General features: G+C 36.0%; 1 protein-coding gene across 2 annotated transcripts in view; it reads left to right on the top strand.

The window, feature by feature from the left end:
* The first annotated feature begins 22,567 nt into the window (after positions 1-22,567).
* antxr2a (ANTXR cell adhesion molecule 2a) overlaps positions 22,568-25,770 on the top strand; it is a 58,219-nt gene continuing 55,016 nt past the window's right edge. Inside the window, exons 1-2 of one of the 2 annotated variants that reach the window (XM_067407714.1) lie at positions 22,568-23,162; positions 25,164-25,235. In XM_067407714.1, the coding sequence (XP_067263815.1) occupies positions 23,035-23,162; positions 25,164-25,235 (200 nt within the window). In that variant the 5' untranslated portion in view covers positions 22,568-23,034. The remainder of the gene's footprint in view (positions 23,163-25,163; positions 25,236-25,770) is intronic. The other variant, XM_067407715.1, reaches the window with a different exon arrangement.

Raw genomic sequence — 25,770 nt, 5'->3', positions numbered from 1 at the left:
CATCCATCCATCCATCCATACACACTATCGGTGTGCATGTTCCTATCGAAGAAATTTTTGAGGAGGCATATCTAAAACAACAGCAATCTCACTAATGTGATATTACTTAATTGCTATGTGATTTTGGACTGTTTTCCTATTTTCCTATGAGCTTACTAAAGGCTGGAATGCAGCTGTTGTTCTCCATAAATTAAACTCTGTCATGATAACAGCAGCACACTCAGGAGTATTGACATTTGATGTTGTTGTTTCAGTTGTGTGTATGTGTTTTAGGAAGGTGTGTTTGATGTTGCAGAAGAGGGGTGAGATGGTAAGTTGATGGCAAATGCCTTGAGGAGAAGCTGTCAGCACAGCCGGTTAGCTCTGAAACCCTGGTGGCCTGAGCCGACCGTGGCAGAGTGAATCAAAGACAGTCAGCAAACCCACGGAACGCTGGGACTCTGCGGGATGGCCCCCAGATCATCAGTGTTTTTGAGGGAGTTTTACGGCACAAAGGCAGTGTTCTGTATTTCTGACTCCCAGCTCTGGGAGTAGATAGTGGCACTCAGGAAATAAAGTTCATCAAACTGGCAAAATAACAATGAGCACAGGATATGTGAGGGGTCTGTGGATACACACCTCGATCAAAGTCACAGAATATTTTGCATACTGTTAAAAACTAAAATGCAATTGTAATTGCAAAAAAGATTATAAAAAGCTATATTTTATTCTAGCACCAGAGTATACAACATGTACCGGCTAGAATCAGTTGCAGACCCATCCTCTCAACCTCTAATATTTCTTCCTATGAATTTAGCCTGAAGCGAGAAGCTTGATTTAACATTAAGAATGGGACACAGTCCTGCCGCACTCCACGAGCTGTAACCCACTGCAGTGTTTGTCAATGATTGGTCCTGAGCCTTATCAAAGTTCTACTGAAGCATGACATCCATTCTACCATCTATGAGAGAGCGGAAGAGAGTGTGGCGCTTTATATTAGGTTAATTTGGGTTGAGGCTGTGCAGCTCAATGTCCAGCTAAATATTGCAGAGATTGGCCTGAGCTTTACTGGTATCATAAGTGTTCATATTTAATCTTGTTTAGGTACTCTGGAACACACATCCGTGGTGTCTATTAGTGTCAGAGTCATTTAATGAATGATTAGTGACCTCATAGAAGGGAGACACGTGCTCTGAGTGGGCTGTTAAAAAGCTGGGAGAAAATCAGATATTGCTAGACAATCAGATGATATAATCCATCTCTGCTTGCTTTGAAAGTTGTTTAAATGTTCCATTTTTATTTTTTGGCTCTTTATGAAATTATTTTAAAGCAATTATAAACTCATATTGTTGTTCTGCCATGTATTTAAACATACTGTAGGATGACTGAGATGACTTAAAGACATGAAGGAAGCCAGAATTCAATAGTTGTCCCTTATGAAAAAGAAGTATACTTCAAGTTTATTTTATGAAGTATACTTAAGTAATGTTCACAATTAAGTATACTAATATCAATGTAGGGCTGCATTCCACTCCAAATTTGTATCCACCTGTTTCCGCGGGGCGCTACTGTAAAAGAGAACGTGGGTACAACTTCCGGTAAGGCGGCGGAAGTAGCATACCAATGGTATTTTGTGTGCTAATTAGCGAAGAGGCTAAGTGTTTTTTGGATCATTGTTTACTTTGTAAAGTTGCAAATCTTTATGAGAGATGTCGTTACGGTGTTCAGGGACAACATCTCAGTTTACTACCAAGATAGCACACGTATGTCTGCAAGACGTCTGTTAAAGATCACTTCATCTGGAAAGCATCTCGGAGACGTCTATTTGATGTGCGTGTTTACGTCTGGAAGACGTATTATTTAGGGTGTTTGCTCATCTGGAATACGTCTATAGGACGTATCCTGTCAGATGTCAAATAGACGTTTAGAAGACGTCTTTAAGATGTTAATGATTTAGAATGCATGTAAAAATGACATCTTATAGACGTCTATTAGATGTTTGTAAACAGCAGATGCTTTCCAGATGAAGTGATCTTTAACAGACGTCTTGCAGACGTACGTGTGCTATCTGGGTGTGCTATCAGGATACATTCTTAGTTAATAATATCACAATACAATAAACAGTTTTCGTGTCCTTAATTGCTCTTTACTTTACCGACCTTCCACAAAAGTGCTGCTGCATGACTAGAGCATCCTGACCCTGTAATACATGAACAACCCGCTGTCTGTACTTCACCCGTCACTGATGCACCAAAGCGATGTGATATTTTACTCCTAATGTGTCGTGCGTGCCAGAGTCAGTCATATATGCGATGCTAAAGGCTTCTTATGTTAACCACTGCGATAATAAATACACACGTTTATGGAAAATATCAGAGACTGCTTGAGGAATGAAGACAATTCATATGTTATTATAATCGTGTATTTATTTGGTTTAATGTTTTATCTGTCTCTTCCATGCCTGTTGATTCCTGACAAATGCATATCTTTCACAGATTCACACACTCCGGTTAACTCGTATAACTCATAACTCCTGTTGTCTTCTCATGAGCTCCCTCTGTTGCTCTGGCTGAAAGGATCAGGATGAGGATAGAGAGATCCCGCAAACATCCTCGGATAGCAATCATTGCATAATTTAGAGGAAAATAAATAGAAATGCTCAGAAAAGTGACGTAAACATAGGGCATGTTATCAATATATTTCTAAATGTGTAAGCCTTTGGATTTAAAAGCCTTAGTGGAGTTGTTTTTTGCGTTCTTGTGATCGCAAATAAATGGAAGCATGCGCAACTGAATAGGTCTGTGTTTTCTTTTTATGTCAATATAAATATCAGTTAGATTTAGCATGATTGATGTGCACTCCTGACATAAATTAATACATTACTATTACTGTAACTTTTTTTATTGTAAAACTTGTTGAAATATTGATACCGGAATCTTAAATCTTTAAGTACAAAAACAAACGTTCGCAAGTTTGGATCGTTAAATCTTGAATGACTGTCAACTGTTGAATGAATGAGTGTCACGTCCAGCTTGTTTACTTCGAACCGGAAGACGCTCCCACGTTTGACGCAAGGCCTCATGGGGCGTAGGAAACTTGTGGATACCCTTCACTCGCTAACTTTCCTCTGTCTCGTGGACTCGGATGTGACTCACATCATGTGAGTCATCGCTTACGTTGCACGAGCGCCCACTACTGGCGGAACTCGTGCATAAGGTTGAAATGAAACACACTAAGCCCTTGATCACTTGGAATTCACTATGGAGCTGATTTATTATTTAAACCCCTTTTGTACTTATGAATTTGTTTTAAGCAATATTCGGTATGTTTATAAGTTGTCAGAGAAAATATATAAAATTCCTATAGGAATATGTACAGTGGCCAAGAGAGCTCAACGCACTGCAACTGAAGAAAACACATGCAAACAGAAAAAAACACCAGTAAAAAAACAACACAGGCAAATACAAAAACGTGCTGAAAAGTTCACAACACAAACAAATACAAAAGCACACTGAAAAAGATCACAACACAAACAAATACAAAAACGCACTGAAAAAGTTCACAACACAAACAAATACAAAAGCACACTGAAAAAGATCACAACACAAACAAATACAAAAACGCACTGAAAAAGTTCACAACACAAACAAATACAAAAGCGCACTGAAAAAGTTCACAACACAAACAAATACAAAAACGCTCTGAAAAAGTTCACAACACAAACAAATACAAAAACACGCTGAAAAAGTTCACAACACAAACAAATACAAAAACACGCTGAAAAAGTTCACAACACAAACAAATACAAAAACACGCTGAAAAAGTTCACAACACAAACAAATACAAAAGCGCACTGAAAAAGTTCACAACACAAACAAATACAAAAACACGCTGAAAAAGTTCACAACACAAACAAATACAAAAGCGCACTGAAAAAGTTCACAACACAAACAAATACAAAAACACGCTGAAAAAGTTCACAACACAAACAAATACAAAAACACGCTGAAAAAGTTCACAACACAAACAAATACAAAAACGCACTGAAAAAGTTCACAACACAAACAAATACAAAAACACGCTGAAAAAGTTCACAACACAAACAAATACAAAAGCGCACTGAAAAAGTTCACAACACAAACAAATACAAAAACGCACTGAAAAGGTTCACAACACAAACAAATACAAAAACGCGCTGAAAAAGTTCACAACACAAACAAATACAAAAACGCGCTGAAAAAGTTCACAACACAAACAAATACAAAAACACACTGAAAAAGTTCACAACACAAACAAATACAAAAACGCACTGAAAAGTTCACAACACAAACAAATACAAAAACGCTCTGAAAAAGTTCACAACACATGCAAATACAAAAACGCACTGAAAAGTTCACAACACAAACAAATACGAAAACGCACTGAAAAAGTTCACAACACAAACAAATACATAAACGCGCTGAAAAAGTTCACAACACAACCAAATACATAAACGCGCTGAAAAAGTTCACAACACAACCAAATACAAAAACGCACTGAAAAGTTCACAACACAAATACGAAAACGCACTGAAAAAGTTTACAACACAAACAAATACATAAACGCACTGAAAAAGTTCACAACACATGCAAATACAAAAACGCACTGAAAAGTTCACAACACAAACAAATACGAAAACGCACTGAAAAAGTTCACAACACAAACAAATACGAAAACGCACTGAAAAAGTTTACAACACAAACAAATACAAAAACGCTCTGAAAAAGTTCACAACACATGCAAATACAAAAACGCACTGAAAAGTTCACAACACAAACAAATACGAAAACGCACTGAAAAAGTTCACAACACAAACAAATACATAAACGCGCTGAAAAAGTTCACAACACAACCAAATACATAAACGCGCTGAAAAAGTTCACAACACAACCAAATACAAAAACGCACTGAAAAGTTCACAACACAAATACGAAAACGCACTGAAAAAGTTCACAACACAAACAAATACATAAACGCGCTGAAAAAGTTCACAACACAACCAAATACAAAAACGCACTGAAAAAGTTCACAACACAAACAAATACAAAAACGTTCTGAAAAAGTTCACAACACAAACAAATACAAAAGCGCACTGAAAAAGTTTACAACACAAACAAATACAAAAACGCTCTGAAAAAGTTCACAACACAAACAAATACAAAAACGCTCTGAAAAAGTTTACAACACAAACAAATACATAAACGCACTGAAAAAGTTCACAACACAACCAAATACAAAAACGCACTGAAAAAGTTCACAACACAAACAAATACAAAAACACGCTGAAAACGTTCATAACACAAGCACATACAAAAACGCACTGAAAAAGTTCACAACACAAACAAATACAAAAACGCTCTGAAAAAGTTCACAACACAAACAAATACAAAAACACGCTGAAAACGTTCATAACACAAGCACATACAAAAACGCACTGAAAAAGTTCACAACACAAACAAATACAAAAGCGCACTGAAAAAGTTCACAACACAAACAAATACAAAAACGCACTGAAAAGGTTCACAACACAAACAAATACAAAAACGCGCTGAAAAAGTTCACAACACAAACAAATACAAAAACGCGCTGAAAAAGTTCACAACACAAACAAATACAAAAACGCACTGAAAAAGTTCACAACACAAACAAATACAAAAACGCACTGAAAAGTTCACAACACAAACAAATACAAAAACGCTCTGAAAAAGTTCACAACACATGCAAATACAAAAACGCACTGAAAAGTTCACAACACAAACAAATACATAAACGCGCTGAAAAAGTTCACAACACAACCAAATACATAAACGCGCTGAAAAAGTTCACAACACAACCAAATACAAAAACGCACTGAAAAGTTCACAACACAAATACGAAAACGCACTGAAAAAGTTCACAACACAAACAAATACATAAACGCGCTGAAAAAGTTCACAACACAACCAAATACAAAAACGCACTGAAAAAGTTCACAACACAAACAAATACAAAAACGTTCTGAAAAAGTTCACAACACAAACAAATACAAAAGCGCACTGAAAAAGTTTACAACACAAACAAATACAAAAACGCTCTGAAAAAGTTCACAACACAAACAAATACAAAAACGCTCTGAAAAAGTTTACAACACAAACAAATACATAAACGCACTGAAAAAGTTCACAACACAACCAAATACAAAAACGCACTGAAAAAGTTCACAACACAAACAAATACAAAAACGCGCTGAAAAAGTTCACAACACAACCAAATACAAAAACGCACTGAAAAGTTCACAACACAAATACGAAAACGCACTGAAAAAGTTCACAACACAAACAAATACATAAACGCACTGAAAAAGTTCACAACACAACCAAATACATAAACGCGCTGAAAAAGTTCACAACACAACCAAATACAAAAACGCACTGAAAAGTTCACAACACAAATACATAAACGCGCTGAAAAAGTTCACAACACAAACAAATACAAAAACACGCTTAAAAGTTCACAACACAAACAAATACAAAAACACGCTTAAAAGTTCACAACACAAACAAATACAAAAACGCTCTGAAAAAGTTCACAACACAAACAAATACAAAAGCGCACTGAAAAAGTTCACAACACAAACAAATACAAAAACACGCTTAAAAGTTCACAACACAAACAAATACAAAAACGCTCTGAAAAAGTTCACAACACAAACAAATACAAAAACACACTGAAAAAGTTCACAACACAAACAAATACAAAAACGCACTGAAAAGTTCACAACACAAACAAATACAAAAACGCTCTGAAAAAGTTCACAACACATGCAAATACAAAAACGCTCTGAAAAAGTTCACAACACATGCAAATACAAAAACGCTCTGAAAAAGTTCACAACACATGCAAATACAAAAACGCACTGAAAAGTTCACAACACAAACAAATACGAAAACGCGCTGAAAAAGTTCACAACACAACCAAATACATAAACGCGCTGAAAAAGTTCACAACACAACCAAATACAAAAACGCACTGAAAAGTTCACAACACAAATACGAAAACGCACTGAAAAAGTTCACAACACAAACAAATACATAAACGCGCTGAAAAAGTTCACAACACAACCAAATACAAAAACGCACTGAAAAAGTTCACAACACAAACAAATACAAAAACGCTCTGAAAAAGTTCACAACACAAACAAATACAAAAGCGCACTGAAAAAGTTTACAACACAAACAAACACAAAAACGCTCTGAAAAAGTTTACAACACAAACAAATACATAAACGCACTGAAAAAGTTCACAACACAACCAAATACAAAAACGCACTGAAAAAGTTCACAACACAAACAAATACAAAAACACGCTGAAAACGTTCATAACACAAGCACATACAAAAACGCACTGAAAAAGTTCACAACACAAACAAATACAAAAACGCTCTGAAAAAGTTCACAACACAAACAAATACAAAAACGCTCTGAAAAAGTTCACAACACAAACAAATACAAAAACACACTGAAAAAGTTCACAACACAAACAAATACAAAAACGCACTGAAAAGTTCACAACACAAACAAATACAAAAACGCTCTGAAAAAGTTCACAACACATGCAAATACAAAAACGCTCTGAAAAAGTTCACAACACATGCAAATACAAAAACGCACTGAAAAGTTCAGAACACAAACAAATACAAAAACGCTCTGAAAAAGTTCACAACACATGCAAATACAAAAACGCACTGAAAAGTTCACAACACAAACAAATACGAAAACGCGCTGAAAAAGTTCACAACACAACCAAATACATAAACGCGCTGAAAAAGTTCACAACACAACCAAATACAAAAACGCACTGAAAAGTTCACAACACAAATACGAAAACGCACTGAAAAAGTTCACAACACAAACAAATACATAAACGCGCTGAAAAAGTTCACAACACAACCAAATACAAAAACGCACTGAAAAAGTTCACAACACAAACAAATACAAAAACGCTCTGAAAAAGTTCACAACACAAACAAATACAAAAGCGCACTGAAAAAGTTTACAACACAAACAAACACAAAAACGCTCTGAAAAAGTTTACAACACAAACAAATACATAAACGCACTGAAAAAGTTCACAACACAACCAAATACAAAAACGCACTGAAAAAGTTCACAACACAAACAAATACAAAAACACGCTGAAAACGTTCATAACACAAGCACATACAAAAACGCACTGAAAAAGTTCACAACACAAACAAATACAAAAACGCTCTGAAAAAGTTCACAACACAAACAAATACAAAAACACGCTGAAAAGTTCACAACACAAACAAATACAAAAACACGCTGAAAAAGTTCACAACACAAACAAATACAAAAACACGCTGAAAAAGTTCACAACACAAACAAATACAAAAACACGCTGAAAAAGTTCACAAACAAATACAAAAACACGCTGAAAAAGTTCACAACACAAACAAATACAAAAGCGCACTGAAAAAGTTCACAACACAAACAAATACAAAAACACGCTGAAAACGTTCATAACACAAGCACATACAAAAACGCACTGAAAAAGTTCACAACACAAACAAATACAAAAACGCTCTGAAAAAGTTCACAACACAAACAAATACAAAAACACGCTGAAAAAGTTCACAACACAAACAAATACAAAAACACGCTGAAAAAGTTCACAACACAAACAAATACAAAAACACGCTGAAAAAGTTCACAACACAAACAAATACAAAAACGCACTGAAAAGTTCACAACACAAACAAATACAAAAACGCTCTGAAAAAGTTCACAACACATGCAAATACAAAAACGCACTGAAAAGTTCAGAACACAAACAAATACAAAAACGCACTGAAAAGTTCACAACACAAACAAATACAAAAACGCTCTGAAAAAGTTCACAACACATGCAAATACAAAAACGCACTGAAAAGTTCACAACACAAACAAATACGAAAACGCGCTGAAAAAGTTCACAACACAACCAAATACATAAACGCGCTGAAAAAGTTCACAACACAACCAAATACAAAAACGCACTGAAAAGTTCACAACACAAATACGAAAACGCACTGAAAAAGTTCACAACACAAACAAATACAAAAACACGCTGAAAACGTTCATAACACAAGCACATACAAAAACGCACTGAAAAAGTTCACAACACAAACAAATACAAAAACGCTCTGAAAAAGTTCACAACACAAACAAATACAAAAACACGCTGAAAAGTTCACAACACAAACAAATACAAAAACACGCTGAAAAAGTTCACAACACAAACAAATACAAAAACACGCTGAAAAAGTTCACAACACAAACAAATACAAAAACGCACTGAAAAGTTCACAACACAAACAAATACAAAAACGCTCTGAAAAAGTTCACAACACATGCAAATACAAAAACGCACTGAAAAGTTCAGAACACAAACAAATACAAAAACGCACTGAAAAGTTCACAACACAAACAAATACAAAAACGCTCTGAAAAAGTTCACAACACATGCAAATACAAAAACGCGCTGAAAAAGTTCACAACACAACCAAATACATAAACGCGCTGAAAAAGTTCACAACACAACCAAATACAAAAACGCACTGAAAAGTTCACAACACAAATAAGAAAACGCACTGAAAAAGTTCACAACACAAACAAATACATAAACGCGCTGAAAAAGTTCACAACACAACCAAATACAAAAACGCACTGAAAAAGTTCACAACACAAACAAATACAAAAACGCTCTGAAAAAGTTCACAACACAAACAAATACAAAAGCGCACTGAAAAAGTTTACAACACAAACAAATACAAAAACGCTCTGAAAAAGTTCACAACACAAATACAAAAACGCTCTGAAAAAGTTTACAACACAAACAAATACATAAACGCACTGAAAAAGTTCACAACACAACCAAATACATAAACGCGCTGAAAAAGTTCACAACACAACCAAATACAAAAACGCACTGAAAAGTTCACAACACAAATACGAAAACGCACTGAAAAAGTTCACAACACAAACAAATACATAAACGCGCTGAAAAAGTTCACAACACAAACAAATACAAAAACACGCTTAAAAGTTCACAACACAAACAAATACAAAAACGCTCTGAAAAAGTTCACAACACAAACAAATACAAAAACACACTGAAAAAGTTCACAACACAAACAAATACAAAAACGCACTGAAAAGTTCACAACACAAACAAATACAAAAACGCTCTGAAAAAGTTCACAACACATGCAAATACAAAAACGCACTGAAAAGTTCAGAACACAAACAAATACAAAAACGCACTGAAAAGTTCACAACACAAACAAATACAAAAACGCTCTGAAAAAGTTCACAACACATGCAAATACAAAAACGCACTGAAAAGTTCACAACACAAACAAATACGAAAACGCGCTGAAAAAGTTCACAACACAACCAAATACATAAACGCGCTGAAAAAGTTCACAACACAACCAAATACAAAAACGTACTGAAAAGTTCACAACACAAATACGAAAACGCACTGAAAAAGTTCACAACACAAACAAATACATAAACGCGCTGAAAAAGTTCACAACACAACCAAATACAAAAACGCACTGAAAAAGTTTACAACACAAACAAATACAAAAACGCTCTGAAAAAGTTCACAACACAAACAAATACAAAAGCGCACTGAAAAAGTTTACAACACAAACAAATACAAAAACGCTCTGAAAAAGTTCACAACACAAACAAATACAAAAACGCTCTGAAAAAGTTTACAACACAACCAAATACAAAAACGCACTGAAAAAGTTCACAACACAAACAAATACAAAAACACGCTGAAAACGTTCATAACACAAGCACATACAAAAACGCACTGAAAAAGTTCACAACACAAACAAATACAAAAACGCTCTGAAAAAGTTCACAACACAAACAAATACAAAAACACGCTGAAAAGTTCACAACACAAACAAATACAAAAACACGCTGAAAAAGTTCACAACACAAACAAATACAAAAACACGCTGAAAAAGTTCACAACACAAACAAATACAAAAACACGCTGAAAAAGTTCACAAACAAATACAAAAACACGCTGAAAAAGTTCACAACACAAACAAATACAAAAGCGCACTGAAAAAGTTCACAACACAAACAAATACAAAAACACGCTGAAAACGTTCATAACACAAACAAATACAAAAACGCTCTGAAAAAGTTCACAACACAAACAAATACAAAAACACGCTGAAAAAGTTCACAACACAAACAAATACAAAAACACGCTGAAAAAGTTCACAACACAAACAAATACAAAAACACGCTGAAAAAGTTCACAACACAAACAAATACAAAAACACGCTGAAAAAGTTCACAACACAAACAAATACAAAAGCGCACTGAAAAAGTTCACAACACAAACAAATACAAAAACGCACTGAAAAGGTTCACAACACAAACAAATACAAAAACGCGCTGAAAAAGTTCACAACACAAACAAATACAAAAACGCGCTGAAAAAGTTCACAACACAAACAAATACAAAAACGCGCTGAAAAAGTTCACAACACAAACAAATACAAAAACACGCTGAAAAAGTTCACAACACAAACAAATACAAAAACGCACTGAAAAGTTCACAACACAAACAAATACAAAAACGCTCTGAAAAAGTTCACAACACAAACAAATACGAAAACGCACTGAAAAAGTTCACAACACAAACAAATACATAAACGCGCTGAAAAAGTTCACAACACAACCAAATACATAAACGCGCTGAAAAAGTTCACAACACAACCAAATACAAAAACGCACTGAAAAGTTCACAACACAAATACGAAAACGCACTGAAAAAGTTCACAACACAAACAAATACATAAACGCGCTGAAAAAGTTCACAACACAACCAAATACATAAACGCGCTGAAAAAGTTCACAACACAACCAAATACAAAAACGCACTGAAAAGTTCACAACACAAATACGAAAACGCACTGAAAAAGTTCACAACACAAACAAATACATAAACGCGCTGAAAAAGTTCACAACACAACCAAATACAAAAACGCACTGAAAAAGTTCACAACACAAACAAATACAAAAACGCTCTGAAAAAGTTCACAACACAAACAAATACAAAAGCGCACTGAAAAAGTTTACAACACAAACAAATACAAAAACGCTCTGAAAAAGTTCACAACACAAACAAATACAAAAACGCTCTGAAAAAGTTTACAACACAAACAAATACATAAACGCACTGAAAAAGTTCACTACACAACCAAATACAAAAACGCACTGAAAAAGTTCACAACACAAACAAATACAAAAACACGCTGAAAACGTTCATAACACAAGCACATACAAAAACGCACTGAAAAAGTTCACAACACAAAGAAATACAAAAACGCTCTGAAAAAGTTCACAACACAAACAAATACAAAAACACGCTGAAAAGTTCACAACACAAACAAATACAAAAACACGCTGAAAACGTTCATAACACAAGCACATACAAAAACGCACTGAAAAAGTTCACAACACAAAGAAATACAAAAACGCTCTGAAAAAGTTCACAACACAAACAAATACAAAAACACGCTGAAAAAGTTCACAACACAAACAAATACAAAAACACACTGAAAAGTTCACAACACAAACAAATACAAAAACGCACTGCAAATAGCACATACCAAGCCCGGCGATCTCAAGCACCTTCTTGATGAAATGAATGATGATGCTTATGATCATGATGAGGCTACTTTTAGAATTAAATTAATATTTTAGGAAGCTCAAACGAGAATAAACCTCATTGGTGACACAGCACATTTGAGCTTGAACTTTAAATTGATTTAAAAATATGTTAAAATAGAAGATAGGTCATTTAAATTGTAATAATATTTCACATTACTGTTTTATCTTTACCTTACTTCTTTCTTCTTCTTCTTCTTCTTCTTCTTTTTATCAAATAAACGCAACCTTGGTGACAGATGCATCTTACAGACGCATTTTCAGCCAGAATTTTAATACTGGTGCATCCCTAAAATAAAGCCAGTTACTGAAATATTTATGTTGACAATTTTGTTTAACTAAAGCATTATATAATACATTGCATACATAGTTAATGCTTAAAAAAACTGTACAGTTCAATGCACATCTGGCAAGGCAACAATTGTTTGTGTTTTGATGCATTCCTGGTGTACTGATGGAGCACACTAGGTTGTTTGTGCATACAAATATATCCAGTATCTCATTGGCATCTCAAAAAAAGGGAAAACAAAAAGGTGTGCAAGTCCATCTGTCTGAAAATGTGCAGCACTGGGTGTCAGTCCAGACTCCACATAGAAGGATGTGCTAGAGCAGTGACCATTGCAGCTGCGACTGCCTCTCACTTGTTTTGGCCATTTGTGTTCTGCTTGGCTGAAATGACTGATATAATCATCTGCGATGTGCACTGACATGGCAGACAGCTCTCTCCAATGAATGAGAGAATGAGAGAGCCTCACATCGAGCCATAATGGCAGGTGATGAGTTGCTCATGCTGGTTCAGAATCACTCAGGTTGTCTTGGTGTGCTTAATGAAAGCAGAACATTTTGTTTGTCTGTCTTTATTTCCTAATATCCATAAGCGTAAAGCAAAAGAAAAAAATGCTTTCAGTGTTTTCATGTACAAATCTTCAGAGAGATGAGCTTAAAATGAGGATAAAGAAGGCCTTCCCTGTGATCTGACTGGGAGGTCTCAACATGCACAACAAAAAATGTACCTTCTCAACCATGTCATAAAGTTAGATGCGGCTTTTAGAAACTCTCTTTCGACTTTCCACTAATCGAAAGTGACGCTGCTGTTTTTCTGGCTGTTGTAATCTCTGTTCTGCACTCCTGAGAAGGGTGAGATAGAAAAAAATAACAAACGCAGAGCGTGATTGTGCGGGCGGTGGGAGCAACGCTGGGCCACTGAAAATGGCAGCTGTCAAGGCAAGCTGACAGGGAGAGGAACTCGCGCAGGCCCTTGCTGTCTGAAGACTTTGTCACATTGCAGTAGAAACCTCAAGGAGTTCAGAGGAGATGTGTGGTGGCAAGCTTGTCATATTTATTAAGGAGATATTTCCCCAACATGTGAACTCATGTGTGACCACCTAAGTAATTGCATTTAAAGGAGGAATTTCTTTTCCAGTTTGTGCTACTGTTAAGGGAATCTTTGGTTGCATCATTTTGCAGTGTTTGTGTATGTGTATTTTTATATAGAAGTTCAGATCCCCTATACAACTCACAAATTAATTGAGTTGAATTAGTGATAAAAGTGTCTCACAGTGTACCAAAATGCTTGATTAATCAGTTGAACTGAAAGCAAGAACCAGTACATTGCTGTATATGCACTCACATGACAGCGCTATACATTTCAGAATGCGGTAAAGTGCCCAGGGCAAATGTAACTGGAGCATGTACTGTGTAAGAATACAAATACAAATTTCTTTTGTATTACGTCAGCTAGTGAGTCATGAACTTATTTCTTCCCAAGTGTAATTCCTCAAAGGGATTTTTTTAATGTATTGCAACATTTACTTACCGTAAAATTTACAACATTTATGACTGTGAGAATTCCATTTTACACATTTTGTAACCCCACTTCAAATGACTTATTAGAGTGACTGATGCTGTCTTATTAATTGTATTTATTGTTTATTGATTGGGCATCCACATCTGCCTAAGAATATAGTGTTACATATTTAATCATGCAGGCTATATTTTTTACAAGTGCCTTGTGAAGGAAAATAAGGAGGTAAAAAAAAATAGCCTGCACCTTGTTTGTGTACACCGCATTCCAAATTATTATGCAAGTGACATATCAGTAAGATTTCAGTAGAATAAACATTCAGATTTTAGTTTTTCTAAGAAAATGTATGTTTGTTTATTTTTAGATAACTGGTATCAATCTCAGCCAAAATAATTTGCCAGGTCTACTTAGGTCTATGGAAACTCTACTTAGAGGTTGTTTAAGCAAGTCACAGTTCTCATGCAATATGGAGAGGAAGAAAGATCTTTCTGAAGATGAAAAGCATGATATGGTTCAATGTTGTGCAAAAGGCATGAAAACAACTAATATTTTGTGAAACTAAATGGAGATTATCAAATTATCATAAGATTTAGAGTGATTTAGAGCACACAATGATGTGCACACTTTTGCACATCATTACACCATTTCATGCTTTTCATCTTCAGAAAGATCTTTCTGCCTCCCCATATTTCATGAGAACTGTGACTTGTTTAATAATGTGGAACAACCTCTAAGTAGGGTTTCCATAGACCTGGCAAATTATTTTGTCTGAGATTGACCAGTTATCTAAAAATATCAGTTATCTAAAAAGACATAAAAGACATAAAAAAAAAAAACATTTTCTTAGAAAAACTAAAATCTAAATGTTTATTCTACTGAAATCTTACTGATATGTCACTTGCATAATAATTTGGAACGCAGTGTATGAGTGCAATTTTTGTGGTGTGTTTATTGCTGTTGTTTATGCACTAGTGCCTAGGAGACTTTTTGTGATGTGATGGAGATGGAAAAAGTAAAGATAGCTGGAGTAGAACACTGACATTTATCTACAGAGCTCTGGACAGGAAATTGAACAAACAATCAGGAGAAGCAGGTGTCATTTGATGGACAAAGCTGCCAGCACAGGCTGCTTGTCAAGAGAGTAAACAAAGAGAGAGGAAATGACATATTCAAATTGTGCTGAGAGACAGATTTTAATTTGCTTGTTCTCTGACTCCTTTCAACTGCTGTTCACTGGGCAGAGAGGTGACAGATCTGGTGCTGGTATGGTTCACCAAATTATTTTATAAATGTTTATAAAGAAGAGATGAGGCTAGTTTTTGGGAATATTTGCAGGGTTTGTTTGTGAAAATCAATTTCTGTATAGGCACAAACCTTAAAGGGTAGTTCACCCAAAAATTAAATTTCTGGCATTAATTACTCACCCTCATGTCGTTCCACACCCATAAGACATTTGTTCATCTTCGGAACACAAATTAAGATATTTTTTGATAAAATCCGATGGCTCAGTGAGGCCTCCATTGATAGCAATTTAATTTGCACTTTTAGATGCCCAGAAAGCTAAAAGACATATTTAAAACTGTTCATGTGACTACAGTGGTTCAACCTTAATGTTACGAAGCGACCAGAATACTTTTTGTGCGCCAAAAAAAAAAAAAAATAACAACTTTATTCAACAATTTCTTGTGATGGGCAATTTCAAAACACTGCTTCATGAAGCTTCGAAGCTTTACAAATCTTTTCGAATCAGTGGTTCGGAGCATATATCAAACTGCTAAAGTCATGTGATTTCAGTAAACGAGGCTTTGTTACTTCATAAGTGTTTCGAAACATTTTGAAATTTCAATGGTTCACCAAACAAGGAAGTGTGTGGGGGACTGGAGTGTTCTCGATTGGGTTTGAATCCTGGTCAGAACAGTGTTTTGCTATAAAAACTCATGCAAATAAACACCTTTTACAAACCCATTGCAAATGTTTTATTGAAAGTAAAATCTATAAATCATATAATAACATTGAATATCGAGTGTCTTCTTTTATCAGTTTTTTTGTTTGTTCCATGGATGGCTCAGCTAAACAGGGGATTAACTACTATTATTCTTTTTAATTATAGGCTGTCTAATTAAAATGTCTACAAATGTATAAAACTAATCAGAGATCAGGTAAAACCTACTTGATTTATGGGTTCACAGAGATCATCACCCCCCAGTGGTGAACCATTGAAAAAAAAGTCTTTTTTTTGGTGCACAAAATGTATTCTCGCCGCTTCATTACATTAAAGGTGCCAACGAAAGTTTTTTTTTTAACAAGATGTAATATAAGTCTAAGGTGTCCCCTGAATGTGTCTGTGAAGTTTCAGCTCAAAATACCCCATAGATTTTTTTTTATTCATTTTTTTAACTGCCTATTTTGGGGCATAATTAGAAATGCGCCGATTCATGTTGCGGCCCCTTTAAATGGTCACACGCTCCGCCCACGGAGCTCGTGCTTGCCTTAAACAGCGCATAAACAAAGTTTACACTGCTAATATAATCCTCAAAATGGATCTTTACAAAGTGTTCGTCATGCATGCTGCATGCATGCGTTGGATCATGTGAGTATAGTATTTATTTGGATGTTTATATTTGATTCTGAATGAATTTGAGGCTGTGCTCCGTGGTAACGGCTAATGCCACACTTATAAAGAATGAAGTTGTGTTTATGAATTATACAGACTGCAATTGTGTTTAATAATGAAAATAACGATGGCTCTTGTCTCCGTGGATACAATAAGAAACAATGGTAACTTAAACCACATTTAACAGTACATTAGCAACATGCTAACGAAACATTTAGAAAGACAATTTACAAATATCACTAAAAATATCATGTTATCATGGATCATGTCAGTTATTATTGCTCCATCTGCCATTTTTCACTGTTGTTCTTGCTTGCTTACCTAGTCTGATGATTCAGCTGTGCACATCCAGATGTCCTGCCCTTGTCTAATGCTTTGAACACGAGCTGGCATATGCAAATATTGGGGGCGTACACCCCGACTGTTATGTAACAGTCGGTGTTATGTTGAGATTCGCCTGTTCTTCGGAGGTCTTTTAAACAAATGAGATTTATATAAGAAGGCGGAAACAATGGAGTTTGAGACTTACTGTATGTCATTTCCATGTACTGAACTCTTGTTATTTAACTATGCCAATATAAATTCAATTTTTAATTCTAGGGCACCTTTAAGGTTGAACCACTGTAGTCACATGAACTGTTTTAAATATGCCTAGCTTTCTGGGCATTGAAAGTGCAAATTAACTTGCTGTCAATTGAGGCCTCACTGAGCCATCGGATTTGATCAAAAAATATCTTAATTTGTGTTCCGAAGATGAACGAAGGTCTTGCAGGTGTAGAATGACATGAGGGTGAGTAATTAATGACAGAATTTTCATTTTTGAGTGAACTAAACCATTAATTACTTACCCTCATGTCATACCAAACCCATAAGACCTTCGTTCATCTTCGGAACACAAATTAAGATAATTTGATGAAATCCGAGATGTGTCTGAACCACACATAGGCAGTAATGTCATTGCACATTTCAAGGCACAGAAAGATACTAAAGACATTGTTAAAATAGTCCACGTGACTGCAGTGGTTCAACCTTAATTTTCGGAAGCGACGCAAATATTTTTTGTGCATTAAAATTGTAGGCACAGTGCAGCGCTGCCAGGCTCTACGTCAGAATGCCGGTTTAGAACAACCGATGCAGCACAACAAATATGTGTGATACTGACACAGGAGCAGGCCAATACAAATCAAACAGGCAGCTTTTTTTCCCAGAAACAACTAAAACCATATTATATAAATAATTTCTTTTTACACTGCAATTTAACAGAGAAAATGCAATAGCCGGATCAGGATGTGTAGTAGTATCTCACTCTTGCCACGCACGTCCAAGCGCTCTCCTCTTCCGACATCTTTTACCTGCTCTGATTGAGTCCTTTTTACAGGTCAATCCTCATGAACCCAGCCCTGTCTGCTTTGATTTTCCCCTGTTCAGTCCTACTTGGGCACGTTCACGGACGCCTGCTCCACGTAGAAGAGGAAGGACGAGCAGGCACTCTGCAGAATCCTCTCATTAAGATGACAGGCCCAACCATGGCAACAATTAACTCCATTCAGCCACAATTCATCCCCCTTTTCAGGGTGCAGTGAATAGATGAGAGGAGACATGCAGGTCAGACTTAACTGAGTGTTAGCCTCACAGATAATCTGAGGTACTGACGGGACGAATGACACTGATGGAGGTCTGTCTGCAGCATACCCAACAGGATATCCCATTTCTGGGATGATCTGGCCATGGGGTGCACTGGGACTTCCTGGTGATCTGTTCAACTTATGTGCTGTCAAAACAAATTTGATATGAAGTAATTATAGATTTAAAGATTTGTCCCATGCAGTACGGGCCAAGTTTATCAAATAAAATAACAAGATAAATTTGCCCCTAATACCTAGTTATTGAAAACACCTTATCATCCTGATTATGAATTATTTGAACTTATGATCATATTGCAATACTCTGCACTATACACTTAACTGTGTAAACATTTAAAATTACATTAACATTATTAATAAATATTAATATGTTCACAGATCCATCCTGCACATAGCAAAGAATCAGGGGGTTTGATACCAAAAAGATGTTTCTTTGCATGCATGTGTGAATCTACAGTATATACCTTTGTTTTTGGCTGTTGTTTACTGTTTTACAGGAGAAGAAATATTGCCTGAAATGATGGATACCTTTGTGTTTTTTTTTGTTTTTTGTTATGGACTCCTCTGATAATGAGTTTCAACACCTCAGTGCATTTCACAATTAGTTGAATTGTTTTCCCTGTCATTTCCAATTATTCTTACCACTAATATGTCCATGACAAACCAACGGAATAGAACTTCCAACATTCCGATGAAATTTTCAGTACATCACCATAATCAAGCATGTAAAACACAAAGAGTGTTTACACTACCATACCACTTCAGATCCATCATCTGGATATATAACAATTATTGATATAATTCAAGTTAATTAGGAAGATTTGACTGTGTTTGATTCACTGCCTTATTAAAAATTCATGGTAGTTTATGATGGTTTCTGCAACTCAAAGCATGATATTATATATTTTTGCATAACTTTGCATAACTCCATCATTAAATTACATTTGTTTTCAAAAGTTGTAATCAAAGTAAATGCAAAAAAAATAAAAATAAATGCTACATTGGTATGTTGGTAATTATGGCAAAAGTGAATGAAACTTAAACAGTTGTGTCTTGTCATGGTGGTGCAGTAGAAAAGCAGACACTGCTAACAGACCTCCAAATAAATATTCCCAGAGGCTTATTATTTTTAATAATATTAATATTATTATAACATTTATTGACTTAGCCGACGCTTTCATTCAAAGCAATTTGCAAATGAGGAATATATAAATAGATAATCTAAAGAATTATTATTATTACTATAATTATTATAACAAGAAGAAGAAGAAGAAGAAGAAGAAACACCTCTCCTTGCTAAAAAAGCTTTCTGACCTGGAGACTTTCTGAATCAAACACCATAGCAAAGTCAGTAGCGTGTTTACCCACCACGCAAAACACGAAGTTGCTTGGGGCCGCGCGGGCTTGGTGGGCCCCCGCGAGCCTGGTGGGCCCCCGTGACTTCTCTTCTCGCTGTAGCACCTCGTTTCAAAAGAAGCAGCAGCCTGAAGTGCACGTGAACTGATCCTCTCCTCCGTTTTAATACCAGTTACAGCGCGAAATAAACATTAAAGGTGCCCTAGAATCAGAATTTGAATTTACCTCGGCATAGTTAAATAACAAGAGTTCAGTACATGGAAAAGACATACAGTGAGTTTCAAACTCCATTGTTTCCTCCTTCTTATGTAAATCTCATTTGTTTAAAAGACTTCCGGAAAATATGCGGATCTCAACATAACACCGACTGTTACGTAACAGTCGGGATCATTAATATGTATGACCCCAATATTTGCATAATGCCAGCCGATTCGACGCATTAGACAAGGAAAGGCAGTATTTACGTCTGGATCTGTGCACAGACAAGGTAAGCAAGCAAGAACAACAGCGAAAAATGGCAGATGGAGCAATAATAACTGACATGATCCATGATAGAATGATATTTTTAGTGATATTTGTAAATTGTCTTTCTAAATGTTTCATTAGCATGTTGCTAATACTGTTAAATGTGGTTAAAGTTACCATCGTTTCTTACTGTATTCACGGAGACGAGAGTCGTTGCTATTTTCATTTTTAAACACGTGCAGTCTGTATAATTCATAAACACAACTTCATTCTTTATAAATCTCTCCAACAGTGTAGAATTAGACGTTAGCCACAGAGCATAGCCTCAAACTCACACAGAATCAAACGTAACCATCTAAATAAATACTTTACTCACATAATTCAAAGCATGCATGACGAACATCTTGTAAAGATCCATTTGAGGGTTATATTAGCTGTGTGAACTTTGTTTATGCAATGTATAGTCGAGAGCTCGTGGGGCAGAGGGAGCGCATCTCTTAAAGGGGCCGTGCTGAAAAAATCAGTGCATAGTTAATGATGCCCCAAAATAGGCAGTTAAAAAAATTAATAAAAAAAATCTATGGGGTATTTTGAGCTGAAACTTCACAGACACATTCAGGGGACACATAGGACTTATATTACATCTTGTAAAAAAACAATCTAGGGCACCTTTAATGAATATTTAAAGGTATGTTAAACGATACAGTACAATTTACCGAAATCCGTATCATGTCTTGTGTAATCACTCAATCGGTGTTTTAAGCGTGGAAAGACGTTAATAAAACAGCTTGTAATAAACAAACAAACATAACGTCACATTTACCTCAGAACAAACATATTCAGTGACCTTAAACTCATTAGTCAGCTAAAAAAATTAACTCTAGAGAAGAGCATTTAGCTAAATATATGCACGATATTACATATTAATAATATTTTTTAATGTTCTTTAATAATGCATGTTTGAATAAATCCATCAAGTTGACAGCCACCATTTAAATGTTTATATTTCAAAAAACGAATTGGAGAAGAAATCATTTTAAAGTTAGTAGGCTTATTATAACTGTATTATTATAAAAATGTCCTTAAGTGTAATTAAAGTTTGTATACAAATCAGTTCATTTTAACCTTCAATATTAATGTAGTACCAACTAATCCCTATGATGACAGCCTGGCAGGAAATGGTGCAAAACAGAAAACAAAGTCCAAACATGATGATATTGTGACATACTGACAAGCCTCATTACATGTAGCCTAGATCAGATGCATACTATATGCATTAGTGAGTGTGGTGGTGCTTATGGGGTGTCACTCTGGGACGGGTGAGTGGGAGGGAAAAATCAAAGAATACTCAATACAAAAAACTAGACCCCCTCTCCTGAACGTGATCGCGGGGCCCCCTCCAGGAGATTTGCTTAGGGCCCCCAATACCTAAACATGCCCCTGAGCAAAGTTATATTAATAATAGTTAATACCAAGTTAATAACAGAAATACAGTTATAGACAACAATGACATTTTTTTTTTTTTTTTTTTTTTTACACAAGGAAACATATTTTTATATATAGCCTAGATATAAAGCCACAGATCATGTTGTGAAGCAAAATCATATAGATTGTCATAAAACAGGAAGTGACATATATGGTTTATATAAATTAGCTTATCTCTGCTTCGTTTCTTCAAGCTCAATCTCTCTTGATAATTTAACAAATTTGGAGTGAATGTATTGCCATCAGGGCTCATTTAACACACATAAAAAATTCCTCACGCAGATCACACAAAACATGACTCAAGGCCATATCTTGCCACATACAGGAGTTACACAGTGCTTGTCTGTTTACTGTCTGCAATCAAAATGCAATCACTGTAAAACAGAGCGTCCCTACTAAATGCAATCAGTATCCCACAGAAAAGAAAGCAGTCTAGCTTTTATAGTTCTGTTCAAATATACATCCTGTTTGAGGATCACTTGGGTGTGTGCGCTCGAGCCAAACGGCATTTTGACCTCAACGCTGTTGAACATCTGGGCGGACGCACATGCGCACCATAAACTAGGTGAACTAACGTTACCCGAACTCGCAAGCAACTTTTCAAACAATTAGTCTGCCTTTTTTCCTGTCATTAGTCGCAGTGACACCAGCCAGTTTGTTTTAGGTGTGGCGTAAAACGGATAAGTGAAGAAATCAGATGTAGTGACGTTGCTATGTTTCACAGGAAGAAGTTGAACTTTTCTGCAACGCTATAAAGTGGAGTATGTTGCACCAGACCGGAGGACACAGCGCTGTTGTTTTGAAACTGACATCGATTTTATGTCACTTCATATAAGAAAACGCCATTCAAGTCGGTTATAGGACCATTCTTATGATTTTTATCCCGCGGATGCATAACTCATCATGACAAAGGAAACTCTCTGGACCGTGGCAACCACGGCGACGCTTTTCTTCTGTTTATGTTTTTCATCTTTTAAAGCTGAAAGCCCTTCTTGTCACGGAGCCTACGACCTTTACTTTGTTTTAGACCGGTAAGTACTTGGAAATTTAAATGTTGCTCTGAAAGTCCTCAAGACAAAATATATCATCTATGTATACGCATAGAGTTATTGTTAATTGGGTTGTGTATTGTTTACACAATACATTATAGCCTCGTTTGTAGTTAAAGGTGTGAATAAGGTCCAAAAACTGTCGGTGTCAGCTATTCCACAGTTTGACCTGATTTTACATGTGTGTCAGTCAGACAATACTGGCGACCAGCATCATCCAGGGGCCACACAGCAAAACACTTGGCTGGAATAAAGACTTTTTTGTGTTTTACACTATTTACATATGTCTTTTTGTATATGTAATAGATGCACACTAGTTCAAGAAGACTATCTAATGTCTTCTAATAGATGGATGCAAGTTCAAGATGACTATCTCTCTCTTTCTCTGTCTCTCTGTCTGCCTGTCATCTGTATCTGTAATGTTTCATATTAAATTACACCCCTTTGAGAATAGTTGTTGGCCCCAGTGCAGTCCACAGGATGATGGTGCAGATATGCTCTTTTCAAAGCACTGAGAGCAGCACAGAACTAGCCAGGCATAATGTCCGGTCAAGACCAGCAGATCCGGCCTTGAGTGTCTGTCGCTGGAATGAAACTTCCCATCACGCCTCCAGATCGTTCCTTATATTAGTTGTGGTTTGATGTTCTCTGATGGTCCCACTAAAGCTTATCTAGAGTCTCTGACCTTGGCTTGAGACAAGGAAGAAGACAATGCATAAAAAATGATTTTCTAATTACCTATCGCTTGTGTTTTATGTTCTCAGCACATGCAGTGCACTATAATTATTAGTTCAATTACCTTGTAGCTATTACATCAAGGGCACATTTTACACACTTTTCTCATTAAAGACACTGCATTGCATTGAGGTTAATGTTGCAGAAGTCCACTTCCACTTGAACTGATTCATGGATTTTTGAGATTGTGAGATGTACAGATTTCTCAATAATAATCAATATCATTATGAAATCGTCTCAGTTTCAGTATATCTACAGTTGCATACTGGCTATGCATTTATTGATGGCTCCGTTTGATGCATTTATTGATAGCTCTGGCTTTTGAGTCCTAGCTTGGCAAAAGTTGTGTGTTCATTGTTACCCATGCATCCATTTGCTTGGGAGTTAACATAATATAGTAACCTCCTGCTAAATGTCTTAAAATGTAAAAATTGTTTGTTGTACTCATCAGCCTGGGTAGCGTTTCCCAAAAGCATCATAAGCCTAAGTTGATCGTAGCTCCATTGGTTTCAATGGAGCTACGATCAACTTAAGCTTACGATGCTTTTGGGAAACTCTGCCCAGGCTGTTATTTGACCATTTTTGAGGCTATCAGCGATGGTTAATAACCAAGTTCTCTTGGCCAGTTAACATGTGCCAGTTCCATTATCTACCAACATCCTTGTCAATAGACACTTAACAATTTCTATTTTGAAATTACACTACCATTCAAAAGCTTGGGGGTCAGTAAGATTTTTATTATTTTTTTTTTGCTTCTGTTTAGCAAGGATGAATTACATTGATTAAAGTATATTAATTTTTGTACTTTCTATTCATCCAAATGTTGCACAAATATTAAGCAGCACAACCGTTTTCAACAATGTTAATAATAAGAAATGTTTCTAAAGCACCTATATCAGCATTGACATTAGCCTTTGACCAATAGTTTTATGTTTGGCGTTGGAATGATGTAATGTTTTCAGGACTGAGTGCTGCTGGGAATTGAAGTGGTCAGCAGTTGTAATGAAGTGTCTTGACTCAGTTTGTTGTGTGTTGTATATGACTCCCATCATTTTTCTGAGAAAGCGTTAACACTGAAGTGTAGCTGACTCAGCCTCTTTGCCACAGTGTAATCAAGAGCACAACTCTTACAATAACCACATGAAGACATTGACTTAAAGGTTTATGTATAATTGCCTCAAGCTTTTTTTTTTTTTGGAGTTTGGTTCTTTTTAGTGCTGACATTGTTTTTTATGTGCTTCGTTACAGATCTGGAAGTGTTTCAACCGACTGGGGTCAGATCTATGACTTCGTCAAAAATCTTACAGAGAGATTTGTGAGGTAAATATCCTTGGGTTTTTTTCTATTTTTGATTAATGTTGAGTTTGTGTATTTTATGCTACCAAACAAGTCAGCTGTACAATAATGGTTCTAAATGTAACTCCCAATCCACCACATCAAAGGCAGTCATCCATAACAACTTGAATCAAAGCTAACTTGGCTACTCAGCAGCTACACATCCGGTTCCTAGATGGCCCTACATTCGGGGGGAAAAAACAAAACGTATAAAAAAAAAATCGCCAGATGAATGTGAACTTATGTAACGTTGACTCAATGTATGTGCCAGTACAGACGGTAGCGACCTAGCCAGAAGAAAGCAGTCTGCTTGAGAAAATAGCAAAGGGAGCAGGTGGGAGTGGGTGGCAAAGAGGCTCAGTCTTCTGGGCTGTGAGAATGGCCATTTGCACTGCAACCATCCAACAGCACACTTATCCCTCACACATGAAAGGAGAAGACGCAGCCAATGTACTTTAAGTCATGAGTGCAGGAAGACCAGTGCAGTCTGCCATAGACTTTGATGGTCTTCTGTTGTGCC

Source organism: Chanodichthys erythropterus, chromosome 13 (assembly GCF_024489055.1).
Source record: "Chanodichthys erythropterus isolate Z2021 chromosome 13, ASM2448905v1, whole genome shotgun sequence".
NCBI classification, from domain to species: Eukaryota; Metazoa; Chordata; class Actinopteri; order Cypriniformes; family Xenocyprididae; genus Chanodichthys; species Chanodichthys erythropterus.
This window is presented reverse-complemented; position numbering and strand designations above follow the sequence as displayed.